At 50.0% G+C, this 21,025-nt stretch overlaps 2 protein-coding genes across 2 annotated transcripts in view; one reads left to right on the top strand and one right to left on the bottom strand.

The window, feature by feature from the left end:
- The first annotated feature begins 786 nt into the window (after positions 1 to 786).
- NODAL (nodal growth differentiation factor) lies at positions 787 to 2,936 on the top strand. The gene is made up of 3 exons (XM_071728939.1): positions 787 to 1,032; positions 1,452 to 2,221; positions 2,312 to 2,936. Exons 1-3 carry the CDS (start codon positions 957 to 959, stop codon positions 2,462 to 2,464), a joined length of 999 nt encoding a protein of 332 aa, XP_071585040.1. The 5' UTR covers positions 787 to 956; the 3' UTR covers positions 2,465 to 2,936.
- Positions 2,937 to 8,494: 5,558 nt separating this feature from the next.
- EIF4EBP1 (eukaryotic translation initiation factor 4E binding protein 1) overlaps positions 8,495 to 21,025 on the bottom strand; it is a 13,373-nt gene continuing 842 nt past the window's right edge. The window contains exons 2-3 of the mRNA XM_071729049.1: positions 11,896 to 12,066; positions 8,495 to 8,637 (exon numbers count right to left, since the gene is read on the bottom strand). Of these exons, the coding sequence (XP_071585150.1) occupies positions 8,606 to 8,637; positions 11,896 to 12,066 (203 nt within the window). The 3' untranslated portion in view covers positions 8,495 to 8,605. The remainder of the gene's footprint in view (positions 8,638 to 11,895; positions 12,067 to 21,025) is intronic.

Raw genomic sequence — 21,025 nt, 5'->3', positions numbered from 1 at the left:
GAGGACGCTGTCCCCACGCTGGGGGGTCCCGCGTGAAGATTTCCCACGTTTCCCCCCCACGCCTCTCTCTGGGAGGGCTGTGGAGGGGAGGGGACCCCCCTGCTCGTCTCCTCACACCCCCGGGGGGGCTGGGGACAGCTGTCACACCCAGCCATGTGTCCCCAGGGCCACCCTGGATGGCTCTGCAGAGTTAAAGGCTCCCGGGGGAAGGGTCCCCCCCTCCTCTGTCCTGCTCTGGTGACAGGAGAAGGGGACACCAAGGTGTGGGGGGGTGTCCTGGGGACAATGTCCACCCCTTCCCCAGGTCCGGTTCCTTCTTTAAGGAGCAGGACAGGGTTGCTGCGGGGGGTGCTGAGCCCCCAGGGGTGCCGGGTGCTGGGGACAGCGGTGTCACCGCAGGGCCAGGGGTGGCTGTGCCCCTGCCCTGGCATCGCGGGAGAGCTGGGGGAGAGGGGGGAGGACGAGCCCGGGAGGGAGGGATGGATGGAGAGAGGGATGGGGAGGAGGAGAGAGGGGGAGATGGAGGGATGGAGGGATGGGGGGATGAGGATGGGGACAGAAGGAAAAAAGGGAATGGGGCAGATGGGATGGGATGGCAGAGGGGGGGAGGGGAGGGGGGATGGAGATAGGGACGGAGGGAGGGAGGGAGGGATGGAGCCGGGGATGGAGGGATGGGAAGAGAGACGGGGAGAAGAGGGGAGGGGGCTTTGCCGGGGCCTCCCGGGGCGGCGCTCGGGGCCGCGGTACAAATAGTGCTGCTGCGGGCTGCCCCTCCAGCCATGCGGACCCCGCTGCGCCCCGCACCCGCGCTGCTGCTCAGCGCCCTCGTCCTGCTCCGCGTCACCGCACCCACCCGCGCACCCCCCGGGACACCCACGGGGACACCCACGGGGACACCCATCGTGACACCCCCCGGGACACCGACCCTCGCCGCCCTCCCGCGCTGTCCCCCGCTGATGCTGCAACTGCTCCGTGCCCCCCCGGCCCCGCTCCGCGCCCCCGCAGCCGCTGCCCTCAGCCTCTCCCCGCACGGTGAGTGGAGCCCCGAGAGTCCCCGTCCCGGGACCGACACTGCCCCCGAGCATCCGTGTTTCCGAGGGTCCCTATTCCCGAGCATCCCTGTTCCCGAAGGTCCCTGTTCCCGAGGGTCCCTGTCGTCGGGTCCGATACCGTCCCCTTGTCCCCCTGTCCTGGGACCCGCACTGTCCCCGGGACTGGCGCTGTCCCCATCCATCCCTTTCCTGAGCCCGGCACCCTCCCGGGACTGTCCGCATCCCGGAGCATCCCTGCCCTGGGACCCACCCTGTCCCCACGCACCCTGTCCCGGTGCTCTCGCTGGCTCCGGGGTCTGTCCCGGCTGCTTTCCCCTGACCTCGGTCCCCCGCTGCAGGCAGGGACTGTCCCCTCCCTGCAAAGCCACCGGTCCCTTCACCGTTCCCTTTGGTTTTCAGGCTCGCAGCAGAACGGCTCCCGCTGGGCTCTCTCCTTCGACATGTCCTCGCTTTCCAGCAGCCAGGAGGTGAACCTGGCCCAGCTCCGTGTCCACCTGCCCGGCATTCCCCCTCAGATTTCCCTGGATATCTACCACAGCCGGAGGTGGAGGTGCCGGGGAGGTGGGACCTGCGCCCACCAGCTCTTCCTGGGCACGGTGATGGGTGCCCCCTCTCCCACCCAAAACTCCTGGAAGGTGTTCGAGGTCACCGACCTGCTCCGGTCCTGGCTTCACCAAACGGTGTCCCCCGGGCGGCCCAAGGGAAGGGGGAGGTGGGAGGCGAGCGGCTCGGCCACCCCGGCCACCGTCGCCACTCACTCGCCCACCTCCGGCAACGGGGAGCCAGCCCTGCCCCGGGACGTGAGAGACAGAGTCCTGCTGCTCGTTTTTTCCAAGGATAAGTCTCCAGGAGAACACAGCCTCATCAGGACAGCTGAGAGCTCCAAACACGTCGTGCGTGACAGCGGTTCCCAGGGCGCGGGGTCCCGGCGGCACCGCAGGAACAGGATGGAGAAAGCACGGATCAAAGTGAGCGAGCTTGGAGCCGCTGTCCCGGGAGAAGAGAGCAAATCCCTGTGCCGGAGGGTGGACATGCTGGTGGATTTTGAGCAGACGGGGTGGGGCAGCTGGATCGTCTACCCCAAAAAATACAACGCGTACCGGTGCGAAGGGAAGTGCCCCTCGCCCGTGGATGAGACCTTCAAGCCCACCAACCACGCTTACATCCAGGTAAGAGGGGGGGCTGCTGCCTCCCCCAGACCCCCCAGCACCCCCGGCACCCCCAAGGTGATGCTTTGCCCTTCTCCTCTCTCCTTGCAGAGTTTGTTGCAGCTCTACAAACCCAACCAGGTGCCGTGTCCCTCCTGCTCCCCGGTCAGGATGAGTCCCCTCTCCATGCTCTACTACGAGAAAGGGGAGATCGTCGTCCGGCACCACGAGGACATGGTCATCGAGGAATGTGGCTGCAACTGAGGACAGCTCGTCCCCTGCTGGCAAAGGGGACAACCTCGGGATGCCAAGTGTCCCCCAGGACTGGCCACCCAACTCGCCACCAGCCGGGGCACGCCTGAGCTCTCCCCTGCTCGCCCCGGGGGTTGGTGAAGCTCTGGATGTGCCAGGGGGGGCACGGTGTGTGTGTGTGTCCCCTCCGTGGGTGGCAGGAGCCATCAGACACCTCCTTGTGTCACCTCCACCTGCGCCGGTGGCAGCAGCGCAGGGGTGGGCGCCCGGTGACAACGTTTGGCTGGGGGGCGGTGTGTGCCAGGTGGCCACACGGTGCTGATGGTGGCCACGGGCTCTCAGTCGGACACCGAAGCAACCAGGCCGAGCATCTGCCCTGCCAGGATGTCAGATTTTTACTGTATTTCTATGAAAACTCCGCCAAAATGACAACGAAGTGGTAGCCCAGAGCCCACAGCCCCGGGGGGCAGCAGCAGGCAGGGAGGGGTCCTGGATGGCCCTGGGGGGACAGTCCCCGCCAGGGACCGAAGAAAAATGTCACAACAGACCCTGGGACTCCCACATCCCTCTGCAAAGCATCACCAGGAGCCGGTTGGGTCCGAATGGGTCTGAGGTTCTCCCCTTCCCCCCCCTCCTGCCATCCCTGAACCCTTTGGCTCCCGTTCTGCTTTTCTCGGTGACACCTTGGCTGTGCCCACAGCTTTTCCACCACTCGCTGGACGGAGTGGAGAGGTCGTTGTTCTAAATAATTCATCAATAAATTATATATTATAAAAGTGCCTGGTAGATCCTGCTGGTTCCCACAGCCCGTTTTGGCAGTGCAAGTGATTCCACCTCCCCTCCCCACATCTGCTGCACCCGGGGGCTCTCCCTGCCTCTGCAACAGCACCTGCAGCCTCTGAAGAGGGGATTTTCTGCCTTTATTTACCCCGGGGAGATAAGGGGAAGGGCCGCGAGCTGGTCCTTTGGGTCACACACCCACGGGGTGATGGGGACAGTGCCCGGGGTCTCCACTTCCAGCACGGGGCAGGGGACACATCCCGGGACAGCGAGGGTCGGACCCAGGTCTGGCTGAGTTCATCCCACTGCAAGCCCAGCCGAGGGTCTGGGGTCCCCCAGGGTCCCAGAAGCCGTGGGTGGGGACCCGGCACAAAGTGGGGACCCGGCACAAGGTGGGGACCCCCAGCTGTCCCCCGGTTCCAGGCATCAGGGGAGAGGAACGGGACCGCGGCCACCCCCATCCCAGCTTTCCTGGGACCACCAGCTCCGATCCACATCCCGGCCCGGGTTGATTATTCCCAATCCACATCCCGGCCGGCGGATAAACAAAGGGCGTCTGGTTCCCCCCTGCGCAGCCCCTCCCCTGGCCCGCTCACATCTTTTCCAGCGGTTCACACCGGGACCAGCCCGTCATTAGAGGGTCATTTGCAGGAGCTGTCAGGACCGGGCCGGGCCAGCTTTGGCAGGAGGCAGCCGGGCAGAGAAACCTGGAGATCTGCTGATCGGAATGAAATAAAATGACATTTTTTAAATTTTTCTTCTTCTTGCCTCTCCCACCGCGAAGTCTTGCTGCTCCCTCCCACGGGAGGGTGACACCAGAAGGTTTCGATCCCCCAAAGCCACCAGGTCCTGGATCTCCTCAGGACCCCCCCCTGACCCTCCCCAGACCCCCCCTTTCCCTCCCCCCCCCGTCCATCAGCCCGCTGGCAGCTGTATCTCTGGGATCTCTCCGTCCAGCCTGTCTGAAATCCAGCAGCGGGTTCAAAAGTTGCTCTTGGGAAGAGCCGGGTGAAAAAATAAAGGCTGGAGATTCCAAAGGCATCAGGAAAACATCAAAGCCTGGACGGTGACGATAAAGAGTCAGGGCAAGGTGTCTGGGGCTGTGCAAGGATGGAGAACTCCATCCCATTCCTGCCTCAATCCACATCGGCTGCGGGACAGAGGGACCCAGACACGCAGGGCAATAAATCAGGGACTCCCCCCCCTCACCAGAACCCCTCGGCACCCCAGGACAGGGACACTTCGGGGTGCTGTGACAGCAGGAAGGGGACACAGAAGGTTTGGCACAGCCCAGCCCCACTCTTGCCTCTCAGGAGCCAGAAGGGATTGGGGTTTTTTTTTTGCTACGGTTTCTTAGAGCTGAAGTCCCAACCTGGAGTCCTGGGGCACCTCACTGCCCCCCCAAAAGGGGTTGGGGGGTCCCTGCTTTAAAAGGTTTTAACACCCGTGCATGTTGGGGTGGGAAGGATGGAGCCTTCCCCACGCAGGGAAGGTTTTATGGCTCCCAGGGGGTGTTTTATTGGCTTTTTGGGGTTTTTTATGAGCGTGGGGAAGGCTGGGATGAGGATGAGGAGCTGTGCCCCTTGCCTGCCCCCCACCCCAAGGGGTCCGATCCTCCCAGCCCCCCAAAACCCAGCGGGAGGATGGGGTGGTGGCAGCCACCAGCGCAGCCACCAACCTGTGTCCAGGGCCAGAGCAGGGGCAGGGAGGGACCATTGGGCACCTTTCGGCTCCCGGGATATAAAAATGGGAATAAACAAGCCCGAAATGTTGATCAAAGGGGGAATCGCACAAACGTGGGGCAGCAGCACCAGCAGGATCGGGTCGGGTCGGGTTTGGTGTCCCCCGGAGCAGGAGGAAAAGGGGCAGGGATAAAAAATGCAAAGAGCAAAAGCAACACTTGTCCCTCAGACCTCCCCGGAGCATCCCAGCTGTGGGAAACCCCCCCTCGCCCCCCCTCCACACCTCCAGGCAGCTCCCGGCAGCTCTGAGGCCAAGGGGGAGGCGAGGAACAAATCCTGCTGAGAAGAGAAAAGCTTGGGCAAGCCCGGAGGATGAGGGAGAAGGACCCAAAACTGGGGTGCAGGGTGGGAGGTGGATGGGAAGCAGCGAGCAGGGGAGGCTGAGACCGCTCCGGAGTGCAGGAATCCCAGGAAAAAGCTTGGGATAAATTGGAGCAGATACCCAGAAGTGTCAGCTCGCCTGTCCATGGCCTTGGGGCCCCACATCGGGAATCCTGAGCCTCCTGGACCCCCCCTGCCACCTGGCTGGGTGCTTCACAGGGTGCTCTCCCTCCCTCGTTCCCTCATTCCCTCGGGATTATCGGCTCGGAATCGCTGTGGAAGGCACCTGGAGCTTTGATGCTCCCCCCAAAAATCTGCATAAACCCAGAGATCCCCATGCAAAGCTGTGACGGACAAAATAGTTCACACCTAAACACTTGGGACCTTCTGAGCAGGGAGGGTGGGAGGGGAGGGGAATTTTAAAAGCAGAGCTTGGAAAAGCTGACACTCCCGAAAGAACCAGGTGGTTGCTTTGTACCGACAGAAACCTCCCCCCCTCTCCTCCTCCTCCTCTCAGCACCACGAGGCTCCTGTGGGTCAGAAACTCACTGAAAAAGAAGAAGAAAATAAAATTTAAAAAGGAAATAAAAGAAAAGGAAATAAAAAAAGGGAAGGGAAGGGAGGGGAAGGGAAAAAGGGGAAGGGAAGGGGAAAAGGGAAGGGAAAAAGGGAAGGGAAAAATGGAAGGGAAAAAGGGAAGGGGAAAAGGGAAGGGAAAAAGGGAAAGGGAAGGGAAGGGGAAAAGGAAGGGAAAAAGGGAAGGGGAAAAGGGAAGGGAAAAAGGGAAGGGAAAAAGGGAAGGGGAAAAGGGAAGGGAAGGGAAGGAAAGGGAAAAGAAGAAAAAAGAAAAGAAAAGAAAAGAAAAGAAAAGAAAAGAAAAGAAAAGAAAAGAAAAGAAAAGAAAAGAAAAGAAAAGAAAAGAAAAGAAAAGAAAAGAAAAGAAAAGAAAAGAAAAGAAAAGAAAAGAAAAGGAAAGAAAAGGAAAGAGAAAAAGAAAAAGAAATAGGAAAGGAAAACGGAAAAGGAAAACCCAGAGAGGCTGAAACCATCGGGGTGACCCCGCAGGAGGGGGATGAGGGGCTCAGGATGGGTCAGCACCTCGCCCCCCACCCAAACCTCTCCCCCCCGGGGTGTTAAAGCTTCGGAGGAGGTTTTAGGACGAGGTTTTTTACCCTCTGCTGCCTACCCAGAGCCTTCCCCCCACATTTCAGCCCCCGTGGTGGTTGGGGCAGAGCAGGAAAATCGAGCCCAGAGCCTGAGGTGCAGAGACCTCCCCAGGGGAGGGTTTTTTAGTCACCAGTTTGGGACAAATTCACATCAAATCCTCTTAAACCCAAACCTGCTGCTGAGCTCCCCTTGAAAAACCCAAGCTGGGGGGGGCTCTGAGGACACAGGGACACAAAACACTGCTTGGCACGACGGAACCACCCAGCAGAACCGTTTGGATCGGAAAACAGGAGGCCGGGAGGCAGTGTTCCAGCACCTCCTCTCCCGACACGTATCGCGACAGAACCCCCTCTCCGGCAGCTGCAAGGTTGGCCAAGTGACACCGCCCCAAGGCCATCGACTTGGATGTGTTCCCATTAAGGTTTCAGAGAAACACTTCAGATCTTATCTTTAAAAAAAAAAAAAAAAAAAAACAAAAAAAAACCCAGCCCTTGCTTTGTTGTGTTACTCATTAGCGAAGCCTCGGCGCTCATCGTGTCGCAATTGAGCTTAATTAGCAGGTGTTTAAGAGGCTCTCCAGCCCGCTTGATGAGGGCAGACACTCATTGTCTCTTAGGAAGGTCACCTCCAGCCCAGGTCACCTCCTAATCTGCATCCTGCCCCTTCCCGGAGTCCCAAAATCAGGGAATTTTGGGTGGGAAGGGACCCCCCAAGCCCTCATCTACTCCAGCAGAGCAAAAATGGAAATAATTGCTCTGGGGAGGGCAGGTTGATGCCTTCATCTGTCCCCCACAGAAAAAAAAAAAAAAAAAAAATATTGCCAGGAAGCTGAAGAGGAGGCAGCAGTGTGCCCAGGTGGCCAAGAAGGCCAATGGCATCCTGGGCTGGCTCAGGAACAGCGTGGCCAGCAGGTCCAGGGAAGGGATTCTGCCCCTGTGCTCAGCCCTGGGGAGGCCACAGCTTGAGTCCTGTGTCCAGTTCTGGGCCCCTCAGCTCAGGAAGGAGCTTGAGGTGCTGGAGCAGGTCCAGAGAAGAGCAAGGAGGATCCCTGGGAAGGGATCCAGCAGAATTCCTGTGAGGAAGGGCTGAGGGAGCTGGGGGTGTTGAGGCTGGAGAAGAGGAGGCTCAGGGGAGACCTCATCACTCTCTCCAACTCCCTGAAAGGAGGTTGGAGCCAGGGAGAGGTCGGGCTCTGCTCCCAGGCAACTCTCAGCAAGACAAGAAGCCATGATCTTAAGAATTTTTTCCTAATATCCAACCTAAACCTCCCCTGGCAGAGCTTTAGCTCTGCCAGGGGAGGTTTAGGTTGGATATTAGGAAGAAATTCTTTACAGAGAGGGTGCTCAGCCATTGGAATGGGCTGCCCAGGGAAGGGGTGGATTCTCCATCCCTGGAGATATTTCAAAAGAGCCTGGATGTGGCACTCAGTGCCATGGGCTGGGAACCACGGGGGGAGTGGAGCAAGGGTTGGACTTGATGAGCTCTGAGGTCCCTTCCAACCCAGCCCATTCCAGGATCCTATCAAGGCTTCCAGATTAAAATTCCCCTCTTAAATCCAGACTGAGAAGCCCCTCAACCTTCCCAGGGCAGGGGGGATGGGGCTGGGAGCAGCCTGGGATGGTGGGAATGGTCCTGTCCCTGCAGGAATGTTGGAACTGGAGGGGTTTTTAGGTCCCTTCCACCTCAAAACCATTCTCTGAATTTATCTGGGGGGTGCCCAGGCCCAGGTTGGGGGTTTCTTGCTGGAATGAAGCTCAGAATCCACATTTATTGCATGAATCTCCCTAGCAGGAGACTCAAAGATGATTTTTATTTCTCCCTTATATTGCATTTCTGGTTTATTTTAAATTTTTTTTTTTACAGTATTAAAATGATGAACGAAAGCACAGAACTGAAACCAAACCCCCCAAAAAAAACCCCAAATCATTGAGAGTGTCTCCTCCCATCATCAGCAGGGGCTGCAGCCACAGGAGAGGCTCTGTCCTGGTGAGAAGGACACTGTTCCCAGAGGGAAAAAAAAAAACCCCACAGCTTTTCCCAGGAAGCAGGAAGGCACTCGAGGCTTGGGCTGCTTTGAAGCCTGGCTGGTGGGAATCCTCAGGATAAGGTCCTGGTTTTTCACTGGAGCAGCATTCCCAAGGCTTTAGATGTCCATGTCAAACTGCTCTTCCTCAGCTGGAAGGTGAGACAAAGGAAAAAAAAAAGAAGGAAGGAAAAAAAAAAGAAGGAAGGAAAAAAAAAAGAAGGAAGGAAAAAAAAAAGAAGGAAGGAAAAAAAAAAGAAGGAAGGAAAAAAAAAAGAAGGAAGGAAAAAAAAAAGAAGGAAGGAAAAAAAAAAGAAGGAAGGAAAAAAAAAAGAAGGAAGGAAAAAAAAAAGAAGGAAGGAAAAAAAAAAGAAGGAAGGAAAAAAAAAAGAAGGAAGGAAAAAAAAAAGAAGGAAGGAAAAAAAAAAGAAGGAAGGAAAAAAAAAAGAAGGAAGGAAAAAAAAAAGAAGGAAGGAAAAAAAAAAGAAGGAAGGAAAAAAAAAAGAAGGAAGGAAAAAAAAAAGAAGGAAGGAAAAAAAAAAGAAGGAAGGAAAAAAAAAAGAAGGAAGGAAAAAAAAAAGAAGGAAGGAAAAAAAAAAGAAGGAAGGAAAAAAAAAAGAAGGAAGGAAAAAAAAAAGAAGGAAGGAAAAAAAAAGAAGGAAGGAAAAAAAAAGAAGGAAGGAAAAAAAAAAGAAGGAAGGAAAAAAAAAAGAAGGAAGGAGGAAGGAGGAAGGAGGAAGGAGGAAGGAGGAAGGAGGAAGGAGGAAGGAGGAAGGAGGAAGGAGGAAGGAGGAAGGAGGAAGGAGGAAGGAGGAAGGAGGAAGGAGGAAGGAGGAAGGAGGAAGGAGGAAGGAGGAAGGAGGAAGGAGGAAGGAAGAAGGAAGAAGGAAGAAGGAGGAAGGAAGAAGGAGGAAGGAAGAAGGAAGAAGGAAGAAGGAAGAAGGAAGAAGGAAGAAGGAAGAAGGAAGAAGGAAGAAGGAAGAAGGAAGAAGGAAGGAAGAAGGAAGGAAGAAGGAAGGAAGAAGGAAGGAAGAAGGAAGGAAGAAGGAAGGAAGAAGGAAGGAAGAAGGAAGGAAGAAGGAAGGAAGAAGGAAGGAAGAAGGAAGGAAGAAGGAAGAAGGAAGAAGGAAGGAAGAAGGAAGGAAGAAGGAAGGAAGAAGGAAGGAAGAAGGAAGGAAGAAGGAAGGAAGAAGGAAGGAAAAAAGAAGGAAAAAAGAAGGAAAAAAGAAGGAAAAAAGAAGGAAAAAAGAAGGAAAAAAGAAGGAAAAAAGAAGGAAAAAAGAAGGAAAAAAGAAGGAAAAAAGAAGGAAAAAAGAAGGAAAAAAGAAATCAACACAAGTCCTCAAAGTTTCACAGTTAAAACCAAATAATCCACGAAATAAACAATCTTAGCCCTAAGCTATTAAAGAAAGAACTGGAGAAAAGCACCTCAGACAAGGAAAATGGGGGAAAAACTGATTAAAAACCTCTTTAGCCTCTGCCTTGCTCTTGGAAGCCTCAGCTGAACCCCCTGAGGACACCACTGGGCAGGGGGTAGGTGACAAACACAGAGCAGGTGTCACATCCCAGCCCCAGAAATTATTGGGCTGTGGCCAGCAGAGAGGCCTCAGTGTCAAGGAAAAAATCAAAAGGAAATTAGAACCCCCTGAGCAAGTCCTGCTCTGAATGGTAAGCTGATAGTTTTTATTTTTATATTTTTTTAAAATGCAAAGCAGCTGCAGAACAGTCCTGGGCAGAGCAAGACAGCAGCAGCTGCACCCAACTCAATTAATGGGGCAATTAATCCAGCAGCAGTTTCCCCAAATTGATGAGAATTAAGTGATTACAACCAATTATATTTAATAAAAATTAAAGAAAAAAAAAAAAAGCAAACCACCACAATCCTGGGGACCACGGGCACCTAATGCCCAGAGAAAGGGATGCAAGGAGGTTTAAACTGAATATTTGTCACTGAAAGGGTTTTCAAACATTGGAATTTAATAAAAATTTTAAAAAAAAAGGAAACCACCACAATCCTGGGGATCATGGGCACCTAATGCCAGGAGAAAAGGATGCAAAGAAGTTTAAACTGAATATTTTGTCACTAAAAGGGTTTTCAAACATTGGAATTTAATAAAAATTAAAAAAAAAAAGGCAACCACCACAATCCTGGGGACCACGGGCACAGGAGAAAGGGATGCAAGGAGGTTTAAACTGAATATTTTGTCACTAAAAGGGTTTTCAAACATTGGAATTTAATAAAAATTTCAAGAAAAAAAGGAAACCACCACAATCCTGGAGACCATGGATACCTAATGCCAGGAGAAAGGGATGCAAGGAGCTTTCAGCTGAATATTTTGTCACTAAAAGGGTTTTCAAACATTGGAATTTAATAAAAATTAAAAAAAAATAAACAAAAAAAACCCCACAAAATCAAACCACCACCACAATCCTGGAGACCACGGGCACCTAATGCCCAGAGAAAGGGATGCAAGGAGGTTTAAACTGAATATTTTGTCACTAAAAGGGCTGAGGGAGCTGGGGGTGTTGAGGCTGGAGAAGAGGAGGCTCAGGGGAGACCTCATCACTCTCTGCAACTCCCTGAAAGGAGGTTGGAGCCAGGGGGGGGTTGGGCTCTTTTCCCAGGCAACTCTCAGCAAGACAAGAGGGCACAAGAGGTCTCAAGTTGTGCCAGGGGAGGTTTAGGTTGGACATTAGAAAGAATTTCTTTCTGGAGAGGGTGCTCAGCCATTGGAATGGGCTGCCCAGGGAAGGGGTGGATTCTCCATCCCTGGAGATATTTCCAAAGAGCCTGGATGTGGCACTCAGTGCCATGGGCTGGGAACCACGGGGGGAGTGGAGCAAGGGTTGGACTTGATGAGCTCTTGAGGTCCCTTCCAACCCAGCCCATTCCAGGATTCTATCCAGGCTTCCAGATTAAAATTCCCCTCTTAAATCCAGACAGAATTCCTTCTGAGAAGCCCCTCAACCTTCCCAGGGCAGGGGGGATGGGGCTGGGAGCAGCCTGGGATGGTGGGAATGGTCCTGTCCCTGCAGGAATGTTGGAACTGGAGGGGTTTTTAGGTCCCTTCCACCTCAAAACCATTCTCTGAATTTATTTGGGGGGTGCCCAGGCCCAGGTTGGGGGTTTCTTGCTGGAATGAAGCTCAGAAGCCACATTTATTGCATGAATCTCCCTAGCAGGAGACTCAAAGCTGGGTTTTCAAACATGGGAATTGTTTGAATTGTGGTGGAATCCCCAAATCTGGAGCTATTTAAGAGGATCTGGTCCTCAGGGATATGATCCTGAAGGTCTTTCCCAGATTAAACACCCTCTGGATTTGCTCCAGAGCCCAGCGGTGCGACGGGTGTCGATTTTTTATTTTTATTTTTATTTTTTTTTAAGTTTTTTTGGGTTTTTTTCCTCTCACCTGTGTTTGCTTTCTCATCACAGCTCTGGATGTGGTTGTTCTCAACCTTCAACTCCTCCACCACGGGGCTGGTGACCCCTGGAATGTCCGGGAGGTCTGAGGGAGGAGTTTTGGCACCGGGAGAATTCCGACAATCCATCAAAAATTTCCGGTCATAAATGATCCTGGTACCTGGGGGGAGGGAAGGACACCAGGATCAGGTTGGAGGAGTCCAGCTGGGTGACCTCCAGAGCTGGAAAATCCTCTCCCACCTCAGCTGTTGTTGTTAAACATCAGGTGTTATGAGCAGGAGTTGCTATCGGCTGCTCTTGGCACTCGTCTGGTTGTTCCCAGAATCCCAGATTTGAAGGAAAAAAAAAAAAAGAAGGAAGAAGGAAGGGGGAAGGGAAAAGGAAGGAAGGGGACAGAAAAAAGAAAGGAAGGGGACAGAAAAAAGAAAGGAAGGGGACAGAAAAAAGAAAGAAAGGGGACAGAAAAAAGAAAGAAAGGGGACAGAAAAAAGAAAGAAAGGGGACAGAAAAAAGAAAGAAAGGGGACAGAAAAAAGAAAGAAAGGGGACAGAAAAAAGAAAGAAAGGGGACAGAAAAAAGAAAGAAAGGGGACAGAAAAAAGAAGAAAGGGGACAGAAAAAAGAAAGAAAGGGGACAGAAAAAAGAAGAAAGGGGACAGAAAAAAGAAAGAAAGGGGACAGAAAAAGGAAAGGGGACAGAAAAAGGAAAGGGGACAGAAAAAGGAAAGGGGACAGAAAAAGGAAAGAAAGGAAAAATAAATAAATAAAAAGGAGGAAAAATAAATAAATAAAAAGGAGAAAAATAAAAAGGAGGAAAAATAAATAAAAAGGAGGAAAAATAAATAAAAAGGAGGAAAAATAAATAAAAAGGAGGAAAAATAAATAAAAAGGAGGAAAAATAAATAAAAAGGAGGAAAAATAAATAAAAAGGAGGAAAAATAAATAAAAAGGAGGAAAAATAAAGAAAACAAAAAGAAAAAAGAAGCTCTTGAAGCATGAGGAAGGCCCTGGGGGCTCCAGGACCCAGAGCCCTCCCCCAGCACTCAGAAAAAGCAGAAAATGGAATTAATTTCTGCATTTGAAGGCTCCTTCCCCACTCTGCTGGGGGCTGAGGGCTGAGGCAGACCCAGTGCACTCCTCCTCCTTCCTCCTCCTCCTCCCGTTATCCAACCTCTCCCAGCAGGAATTCCTGGAGAGGGAACACCAGGAATTCCTGGTTAACCAGAGCCCAGCTGCTCCCTTGGCCCAGACACCCCCAGGATTTCTAGGAATGCCACTGAACTGCTCCTTGGGAAAAGGGATTGGGTTGGAAAAACCCCGGAAGGAAAGGAATCCCTCAGGGGATCCCAGGAAATAGCAGGAAAAACCTCTCCAGGCTCGGCCTCTGACTGCTCGGCTCCTCCTCAGAAATTCCCTGGAAAGTGTTAAAGAAAAGGACACAGGGAAGAAACTCCTGGGAATTTCAATATCTCTGGCTCCAGGGAATCCCAAGATCCCGGGAATCCCTCTCCTGGGACAAGAGGGTTTGGTTTATAAAGCCAGGAGGTGACATTTCCATGAATCCTCAGGAGTTCCTTTCCCGGGATCCAAAGGGAAACCTGAGAGCTGCGCCCTGGATTTCCAGGGATGGCTTAAAATTCCTTGGAAGGCTCCGAGGGGAGGATGGGGCTTCCCAGAATTCCAGCTCCTGGCCCAAGGATCAGGAGCCTCTGGCAGTCGGAGAAATGAAAAGGAAGGAAGGAAAAATGAAAAGGGAGGAAGGAAAAATGAAAAGGGAGGAAGGAAAAATGAAAAGGGAGGAAGAAAAATGAAAAGGGAGGAAGGAAAAATGAAAAGGGAGGAAGGAAAAATGAAAAGGGAGGAAGGAAAAATGAAAAGGGAGGAAGGAAAAATGAAAAGGGAGGAAGGAAAAATGAAAAGGGAGGAAGGAAAAATGAAAAGGGAGGAAGGAAAAATGAAAAGGGAGGAAGGAAAAATGAAAAGGGAGGAAGGAAAAATGAAAAGGGAGGAAGGAAAAATGAAAAGGGAGGAAGGAAAAATGAAAAGGGAGGAAGGAAAAATGAAAAGGGAGGAAGGAAAAATGAAAAGGGAGGAAGGAAAAATGAAAAGGGAGGAAGGAAAAATGAAAAGGGAGGAAGGAAAAATGAAAAGGGAGGAAGGAAAAATGAAAAGGGAGGAAGGAAAAATGAAAAGGGAGGAAGGAAAAATGAAAAGGGAGGAAGGAAAAATGAAAAGGGAGGAAGGAAAAATGAAAAGGGAGGAAGGAAAAATGAAAAGGGAGGAAGGAAAAATGAAAAGGGAGGAAGGAAAAATGAAAAGGGAGGAAGGAAAAATGAAAAGGGAGGAAGGAAAAATGAAAAGGGAGGAAAAATGAAAAGGGAGGAAAAATGAAAAGGAGGAAAAATGAAAAGGGAGGAAAAATGAAAAGGAGGAAAAATGAAAAGAGAGGGAAAAATAAAAAGAAAGGAAAAATAAAAAGAAAGAAAAAATAAAAAGAAAGGAAAAATAAAAAGAAAGGAAAAATAAAAAGAAAGGAAAAATAAAAAGAAAGGAAAAATAAAAAGAAAGGAAAAATAAAAAGAAAGGAAAAATAAAAAGAAAGGAAAAATAAAAAGCCAGGACATAAATGGGTCCTTCCCAGGGTTTTCCCAACTTTTTCCCAGGTTCTTCTCCTCTCTGGAGAGGAGCAGAGAGCCCCCCCTGGTGCACCCCCATAGTGAACCCCATGGCCCTGGTGAACCCCAAGGTGCACTCCATGGTGAACCTCATGTCCCTGGTGCACCCCATGTCCCTGCTGAGCCCCATAGTGCACCCCATAGCCCTGGTGCACCCCAAGGTGAACCCCATGGCCCTGCTGAACCCCAAGGCACTGGTGAACCTCATGGCACTGGTGAAACCCATAGTGCACCCCACGGCCCTGGTGAACCCCAAGGTGAACCCCATGGCCCTGCTGAACCCCAAGGCACTGGTGAACCTCATGGCACTGCCGAACCCCACAGTGCACCCCACGGCCCTGGTGAACCCCAAGGGGAACCTCGTGGCTCCACTGCACCCCAAGGCACTGGTGCACCCCCTGGTGAACCCGAGGTGCACCCCAGCCCTGGTGCAGGTGTGGGGGTGCCCAGGTGCCAGGAGGGGCTGGGCCAAGGTCACCCCGGGGGCTCCTCCAGGCTGAGTCCTGGCCCGGTGCCAAACCCCAAATCCAACCTTAAACAATTCCTTTTTTTTCCTTAAAACATTTCTACACCCCCTAAACCCAAGTTTCTAATTATTCCTTTTTTTTTCCTACACCCCCCAGCTTTACACTGTTCCTTTTTTTTCCTCAAATTATTCCTAAACTCCCAAACCCAAGTTTTAAATTATTCCTAAATCATTCCCACGCCCCCAAATCCAAGTTTCTTATTATTCCTAAATATCATTCCTAAACTCCCCAAATCCAAGTTTTAATTATTCCTTTTTTTTCTTAATCATTCTTATACCCCCAAACCCAAGTTTTTATTCCTTTTTTTTTTCCTTAAATCATTTCTAAACCCTCAAATCCAAGCTTTAAACAATTCCTTTTTTTTTTCCTTAAAACATTTCTACACCCCCCAAATCCAAGTTTTATTCCTTTTTTTTTTCCTTAAATTATTCCTACACCCCCCAAACCAAGTTTTTAATTATTCCTAAATATCATTCCTAAACTCCCAAATCCAAGTTTTTAATTATTCCTTTTTTTTCATTAAATCATTCCTACACCCCCAAGCCCTAAACTATCCTTTTTTTCCTTAAATCATTCCTGCACCCCCCAAATCCAAGCTTTAAGTTATTCCTAAATCATTCCTAAACTCCCCAAATCCAAGTTTTTAATTATTCCTTTTTTCTTAAATTATTCCTACACCCTCCAAATCCAAGTTTTAAATTATTCCTAAATCATTCCTACACCCCCAAGCTTTAAACTATTCCTTTTTTTCCTTAAATCATTTCTATACCCCTCAAATCCAAGATTTATTATTCCTAAAAATCATTCCTAAACTCCCCAAATCCAAGTTTTTAACTATTCCTTTTTTTCCCCCTCAAATCATTCCCACACCCCCCAAACCCAAGTTTTAATTATTCCTTTTTTTTCCTTAAATCATTTCTATACCCCTCAAATCCAAGCTTTAAACTATTCATTTTTTTCCTTAAACCTATTCCTACACCCCCAAACCCAAGTTTTTAATTATTCAAAAATATCATTCCCACACCCCAAATCCAAGTTTTAATTATTCCTTTTTTTTTCCTTAAATTATTCCTACACCCCCAAACCCAAGTTTTTTATTATTCCTAAATATCATTCCTAAACTCCCCAAATCCAAGTTTTTATTCTTTTTTTTTCCTTAAATCATTCCCACAACCCCAAATCCAAGATTTAATCTATTTGTTTTTTTTTCCTTAAATCATTCCTGCACCCCACCAAATCCAAGCTTTAAATTATTCCTAAATATCATTCCTAAACTCCCCAAACCCAAGTTTTAATTATTCCTTTTTATTCCTTAAATCATTCCCACACCCCCCAAACCCAAGTTTTTAATTATTCCTTTTTTTTTCCTTAAATCATTTCTAAACCCCTCAAATCCAAGCTTTAAACTATTCCTTTTTTTCCTTAAATTATTCCTACACCCTCAAACCCAAGTTTTAATTAATCCTTTTTTTCCTTAAATCATTCCTGCACCCCCAAATCCCAAGCTTTAAATTATTCCTAAATCATTCCTAAGCTCCCAAGTTTTAGTTATTCCTTTTTTTCCTTAAATCATTCCTAAGCTCCCCAAATCCAAGTTTTTAATTATTCCTTTTTTTTTCCTTAATCATTTCTAAACCCCTCAAATCCAAGCTTTAAACTATTCCTTTTTTTCCTTAAATTATTCCCACACCCCCAAACCCAAGTTTTTAATTATTCCTAAATATCATTCCTAAACTCCCCAAACCCAAGTTTTTAATTATTCCTTTTTTTTTTTTCCTTAAATCACCCCCAACATCCAACCTTTAAACAATTCCTTTTTTCCTTAAATCATTCCCACACCCCCCAACCCAAGCTTTAAATGATTCCTTTTTTTTTTCTTAATTTTTTTTAAATTATTCCTCTCTTTTTTTTGCCCCTGTAGAGGAGCAAAATAAATAAAATAAAAACCCAAGCAAAGCCCTGACGTGTGGCTCCTTGTTCTGGCTGCACTTCAAGTCCAGTTTCATCATCCCAGCCCCAGGGGAGGTGTCCAGAAAATTCTTGGAAGGCTGGAAAAAAATAATCCCAAGGCAGCTGCTGTGCCAGGAAAAAACCCTCGAAAGGAAAAATGATCCCAAAAAACCCCACGGGGCAAGGGGGGAGGAAATACCCCCCCCCCCCCCCCAACTCCTCCAGGTTTTGTTCTTCTGGTTTGAGACCCTCAGGGCTGTAAATCCATTTCTGGAGGAAAAAAAAAAAAAGGGGGGGAAAAAAAAAAAGGGGGGAAAAAAAAAAAAAGGGGGGAAAAAAAAAAAAGGGGGGGAAAAAAAAAAAGGGGGGGAAAAAAAAAAAGGGGGGGAAAAAAAAAAAGGGGGGGAAAAAAAAAAAGGGGGGGAAAAAAAAAAAAGGGGGGGAAAAAAAAAAGGGGGGGAAAAAAAAAGGGGGGGAAAAAAAAAAAAGGGGGGGGAAAAAAAAAAGGGGGGGAAAAAAAAAAAGGGGGGGAAAAAAAAAGGGGGGGAAAAAAAAAGGGGGGGAAAAAAAAAGGGGGGAAAAAAAAAAGGGGGGGAAAAAAAAAGGGGGGAAAAAAAAAAGGGGGGGAAAAAAAAAGGGGGGAAAAAAAAAGGGGGGAAAAAAAAAGGGGGGAAAAAAAAGGGGGGGAAAAAAAAAGGGGGGAAAAAAAAGGGGGGAAAAAAAAGGGGGGAAAAAAAAAGGGGGGAAAAAAAAAGGGGGGAAAAAAAAGGGGGGAAAAAAAAGGGGAAAAAACAAGGGGAAAAAAAAAAGGGGAAAAAAAAAGGGGAAAAAAAAAAGGGAAAAAAAAAAAGGGAATCATCCCCCCACCACACACACACAGAGGTCTTTCCAGCTGAAGCTTGGGAACAAGGAAAAAAAACAATGAGGGAAATGCCAAAGATTAAAAAAAAAAAAATGAAAATTAAAAAGAAAATAAGAATAATTTAAAAATAAAAATAATTTTAAAATAAAATGAAACTAAAAATAAAATGAGTAGAGAGAGTAAAGAGAGTAAAGAGAGTAAAGAGAGTAAAGAGAGTAAAGAGAGTAAAGAGAGTAAAGAGAGTAAAGAGAGTAAAGAGAGTAAAGAGAGTAAGAGAGTAAAGAGAGTAAAATAAAATAAAATAAGTAAAAAGAGTAAATAAAATAAATAAAATATAAAAATAAAAATAAAATATAAAAATATAAAAATAAATAAAAATAAAATATAAAAATAAAATAAATAAAAAAATAAAAATAAAAAATAAAAAATAAAAAATAAAAAATAAAAAATAAAAAATAAAAAATAAAAAATAAAAAATAAAAAATAAAAAATAAATAAAAATAAAATAAATAAAAATAAAATAAATAAAAATAAAATAAATAAAAATAAAATAAATAAAAAATAAATAAAAAAAATAAATAAATAAAAATAAATAAAAAAAATAAATAAAAATAAAATAAATAAAAATAAAATAAATAAAAATAAAATAAATAAAAATAAAATAAATAAAAATAAAATAAATAAAAATAAAATAAATAAAAATAAAATAAATAAAAAATAAATAATAAAAAAATAAAAAAATAAATAAAAATAAAATAAATAAAAATAAAATAAATAAAAATAAATAAAAAATAAAATAAATAAAAATAAAAAGTTCCAGCGTTCGCTTACAGAGGAAACATCCCATATTAGAGATCCTAATTAATAAATGACCCCAATTAGAGGTGGGGGGGGCTGTTCCCAGCCGGATTCCAAAGCGGGGACCCCTGGGAAGGAGAAGCCCCCCCAGAACACGGAGCTGAAACTCCGGGGAGCAGCCGGGGCCCCCCCTACACCCCAGAACCCCCCCAGCCGGACCGGGAGACGCCTCTGGGTCCCGGTAAGAACCCCCCACCCCTGGACTCCCCTGAAAACCGAGGCTTCCCCCCTACCCCTGCCCGATACCGGCAGAACCGGGACCCCCCCATCCCAGGAAACGAACCGGGACCCCCCCACCCCGGGAAACGAACCGGGACCCCGACGCCCCCCACAACCCGGCGAACGAACCGGGAACCCATCTCGGCGAACCGACCAGGACCCCCCCCATCCCGGCGAACGAACCGGGAACCCCCCCACCCCGGGAAACGAACCGGGAACCTCCCCATCCCGGGAAACGAACCGGGAACCCCCCCCATCTCGGGAAACGAACCGAGACCCCCCCACCCCGGCGAAGGAACCGGGACCCTCCGGTACCCCCGTCCGAACCCCATCCCGCTCGCTTCCCCCCGCAAAACCGGGATCGCTGCCCCTCCTCCCTTTCAGGAGCGGCCATACCCGAACCCCCCAGCCCGGTTCGGTCCAACCCACCTCCCGGTGTGGTCCCGAACACGGTACCGCCCGGGGTGGTGCTGTAGTCCCCGGAGGCAGCGGAGCCCCGTCGGGCAGGGCGAGGCGTTTCCCGGGCCCGGGGATATCGCGACTTGGAGTCTGGCCCTGGCAACAGCTGCCCGACATGGTGCCGGGGCCAGGACCCGAACCCGGACCCCGCTGGTGCCGCCGCCCTGCCCGCTGCTTCCGCCCCTCCACGCACCGCTTCCGGCGCGTGGTAGCGCGGGAAATAGGCAGGGGGCGGGGCTTAATGGATAAGGGGCGGGGCTTGTGAGGCGGAGTGGGCGGGGCTTGTTAATGAGGGCGGGAATAATTAATGATAGGGCCGGGTTTGGTAATGATTGGGCGGGGTTTTATAATGAGTCTGGTAATTAGCAGGCGCGGTTCGTAATTAGGGGGCGGGGTTATGTAAGTAGTAGGCGGGGTTTGGTAATGAGCAGGCGGGGGGGGTCGTAATTAGTGGGGCGGGGGCTTGGGCGGAGCGATGGTAAGGGGAGGGGCTTGGTCTCTAGGCAAATGAAGATGGGGCGGGGCTAATTAATGAAGGGCGGGAAATTCAATGAGTGGGTGTGGCGAGGGCGGGGACAATTAATGAGGGGGCGTGGCAGGACAGAATGAGAAATGTTTTATTAATGAGGGGCGGGGTTTGTTAATGAGGAGGCAGGGGCTGGGCGGGGATAATTAATGAGGCGCGGATAATTAGAATTGTGGGCGTGGTTTCCTCTGGGAGGGGCGGGGTGATGGGCGGGGCGATGGGCGGGGCCTCCCCTCCTCTCCCTTTCCCCCGGGCCCCCCCTCTCCTGTTTCTCGGTCCCGGGGGGGGTGCTCGCCCCTCAGTGACCCCCGGGGGGGGGTGGGTGCACCCGGGGGTCCCGGGGGTCCCGGTGTGAACCCTGCGGGACAGATGTGTGTGTGTGTGTGTCCCGGGTGGCAGCCCCCATCCCAAATGGCTCTGCCACCTCCGGGGAGGAAATGGGAACAAGCAGGGAAGGGGTGCAAGACCCCAGGGACCCCCAAGGACCATCAGGGGCCTCCAAGGACCCCCAGGGGCCTCCAGGGACCCCCAAGGACCCCCAAGGACCACCAGGGACGCCCAGGGACCCCCAAAGACCCTCAAGGACCCCCAGGGACCCCCAAGGACCCCCAGGGGCCTCCAGGGACCCCCAAGGACCCCAAGGACCACCAGGGGCCTCCAGGAACCCCAAGGAACCCCCTAAGGACCCCCAAGGACCCCCAGGGGCCCTGCGGGACCCCCAAAGACCCTCAAGGACCCCCAGGGACCCCCCAAGGACCCCCAAAGACCCCCAAGGACCACCAGGGACCCCTAAGGACCCTCAAGGACCACCAGGGACCCCCAAGGACCACCAGGGGCCTCCAGGGACCCCCAAGGACCCCTAAGGACCCCCAAGGACCACCAGGGCCTCCAGGGACCCCCAAGGACCCCCAAGGACCACCAGGACACCCAGGGACCCCCAAAGACCCTCAAGGACCACCAGGGACCCCCAAGGACCCCCAGGGGCCCTCCAGGGACCTCCAGGGACCCTAAGGACCACAGGGACCCCCAAAGACCCTCAAGGAA

The sequence above is a fragment of the Heliangelus exortis genome, chromosome 30, assembly GCF_036169615.1.
Source record: "Heliangelus exortis chromosome 30, bHelExo1.hap1, whole genome shotgun sequence".
Lineage (NCBI taxonomy): Eukaryota > Metazoa > Chordata > Aves > Apodiformes > Trochilidae > Heliangelus > Heliangelus exortis.
The sequence above is the reverse complement of the archived record's forward strand: the minus strand, read 5'-3'. Positions and strand labels throughout refer to the sequence as shown.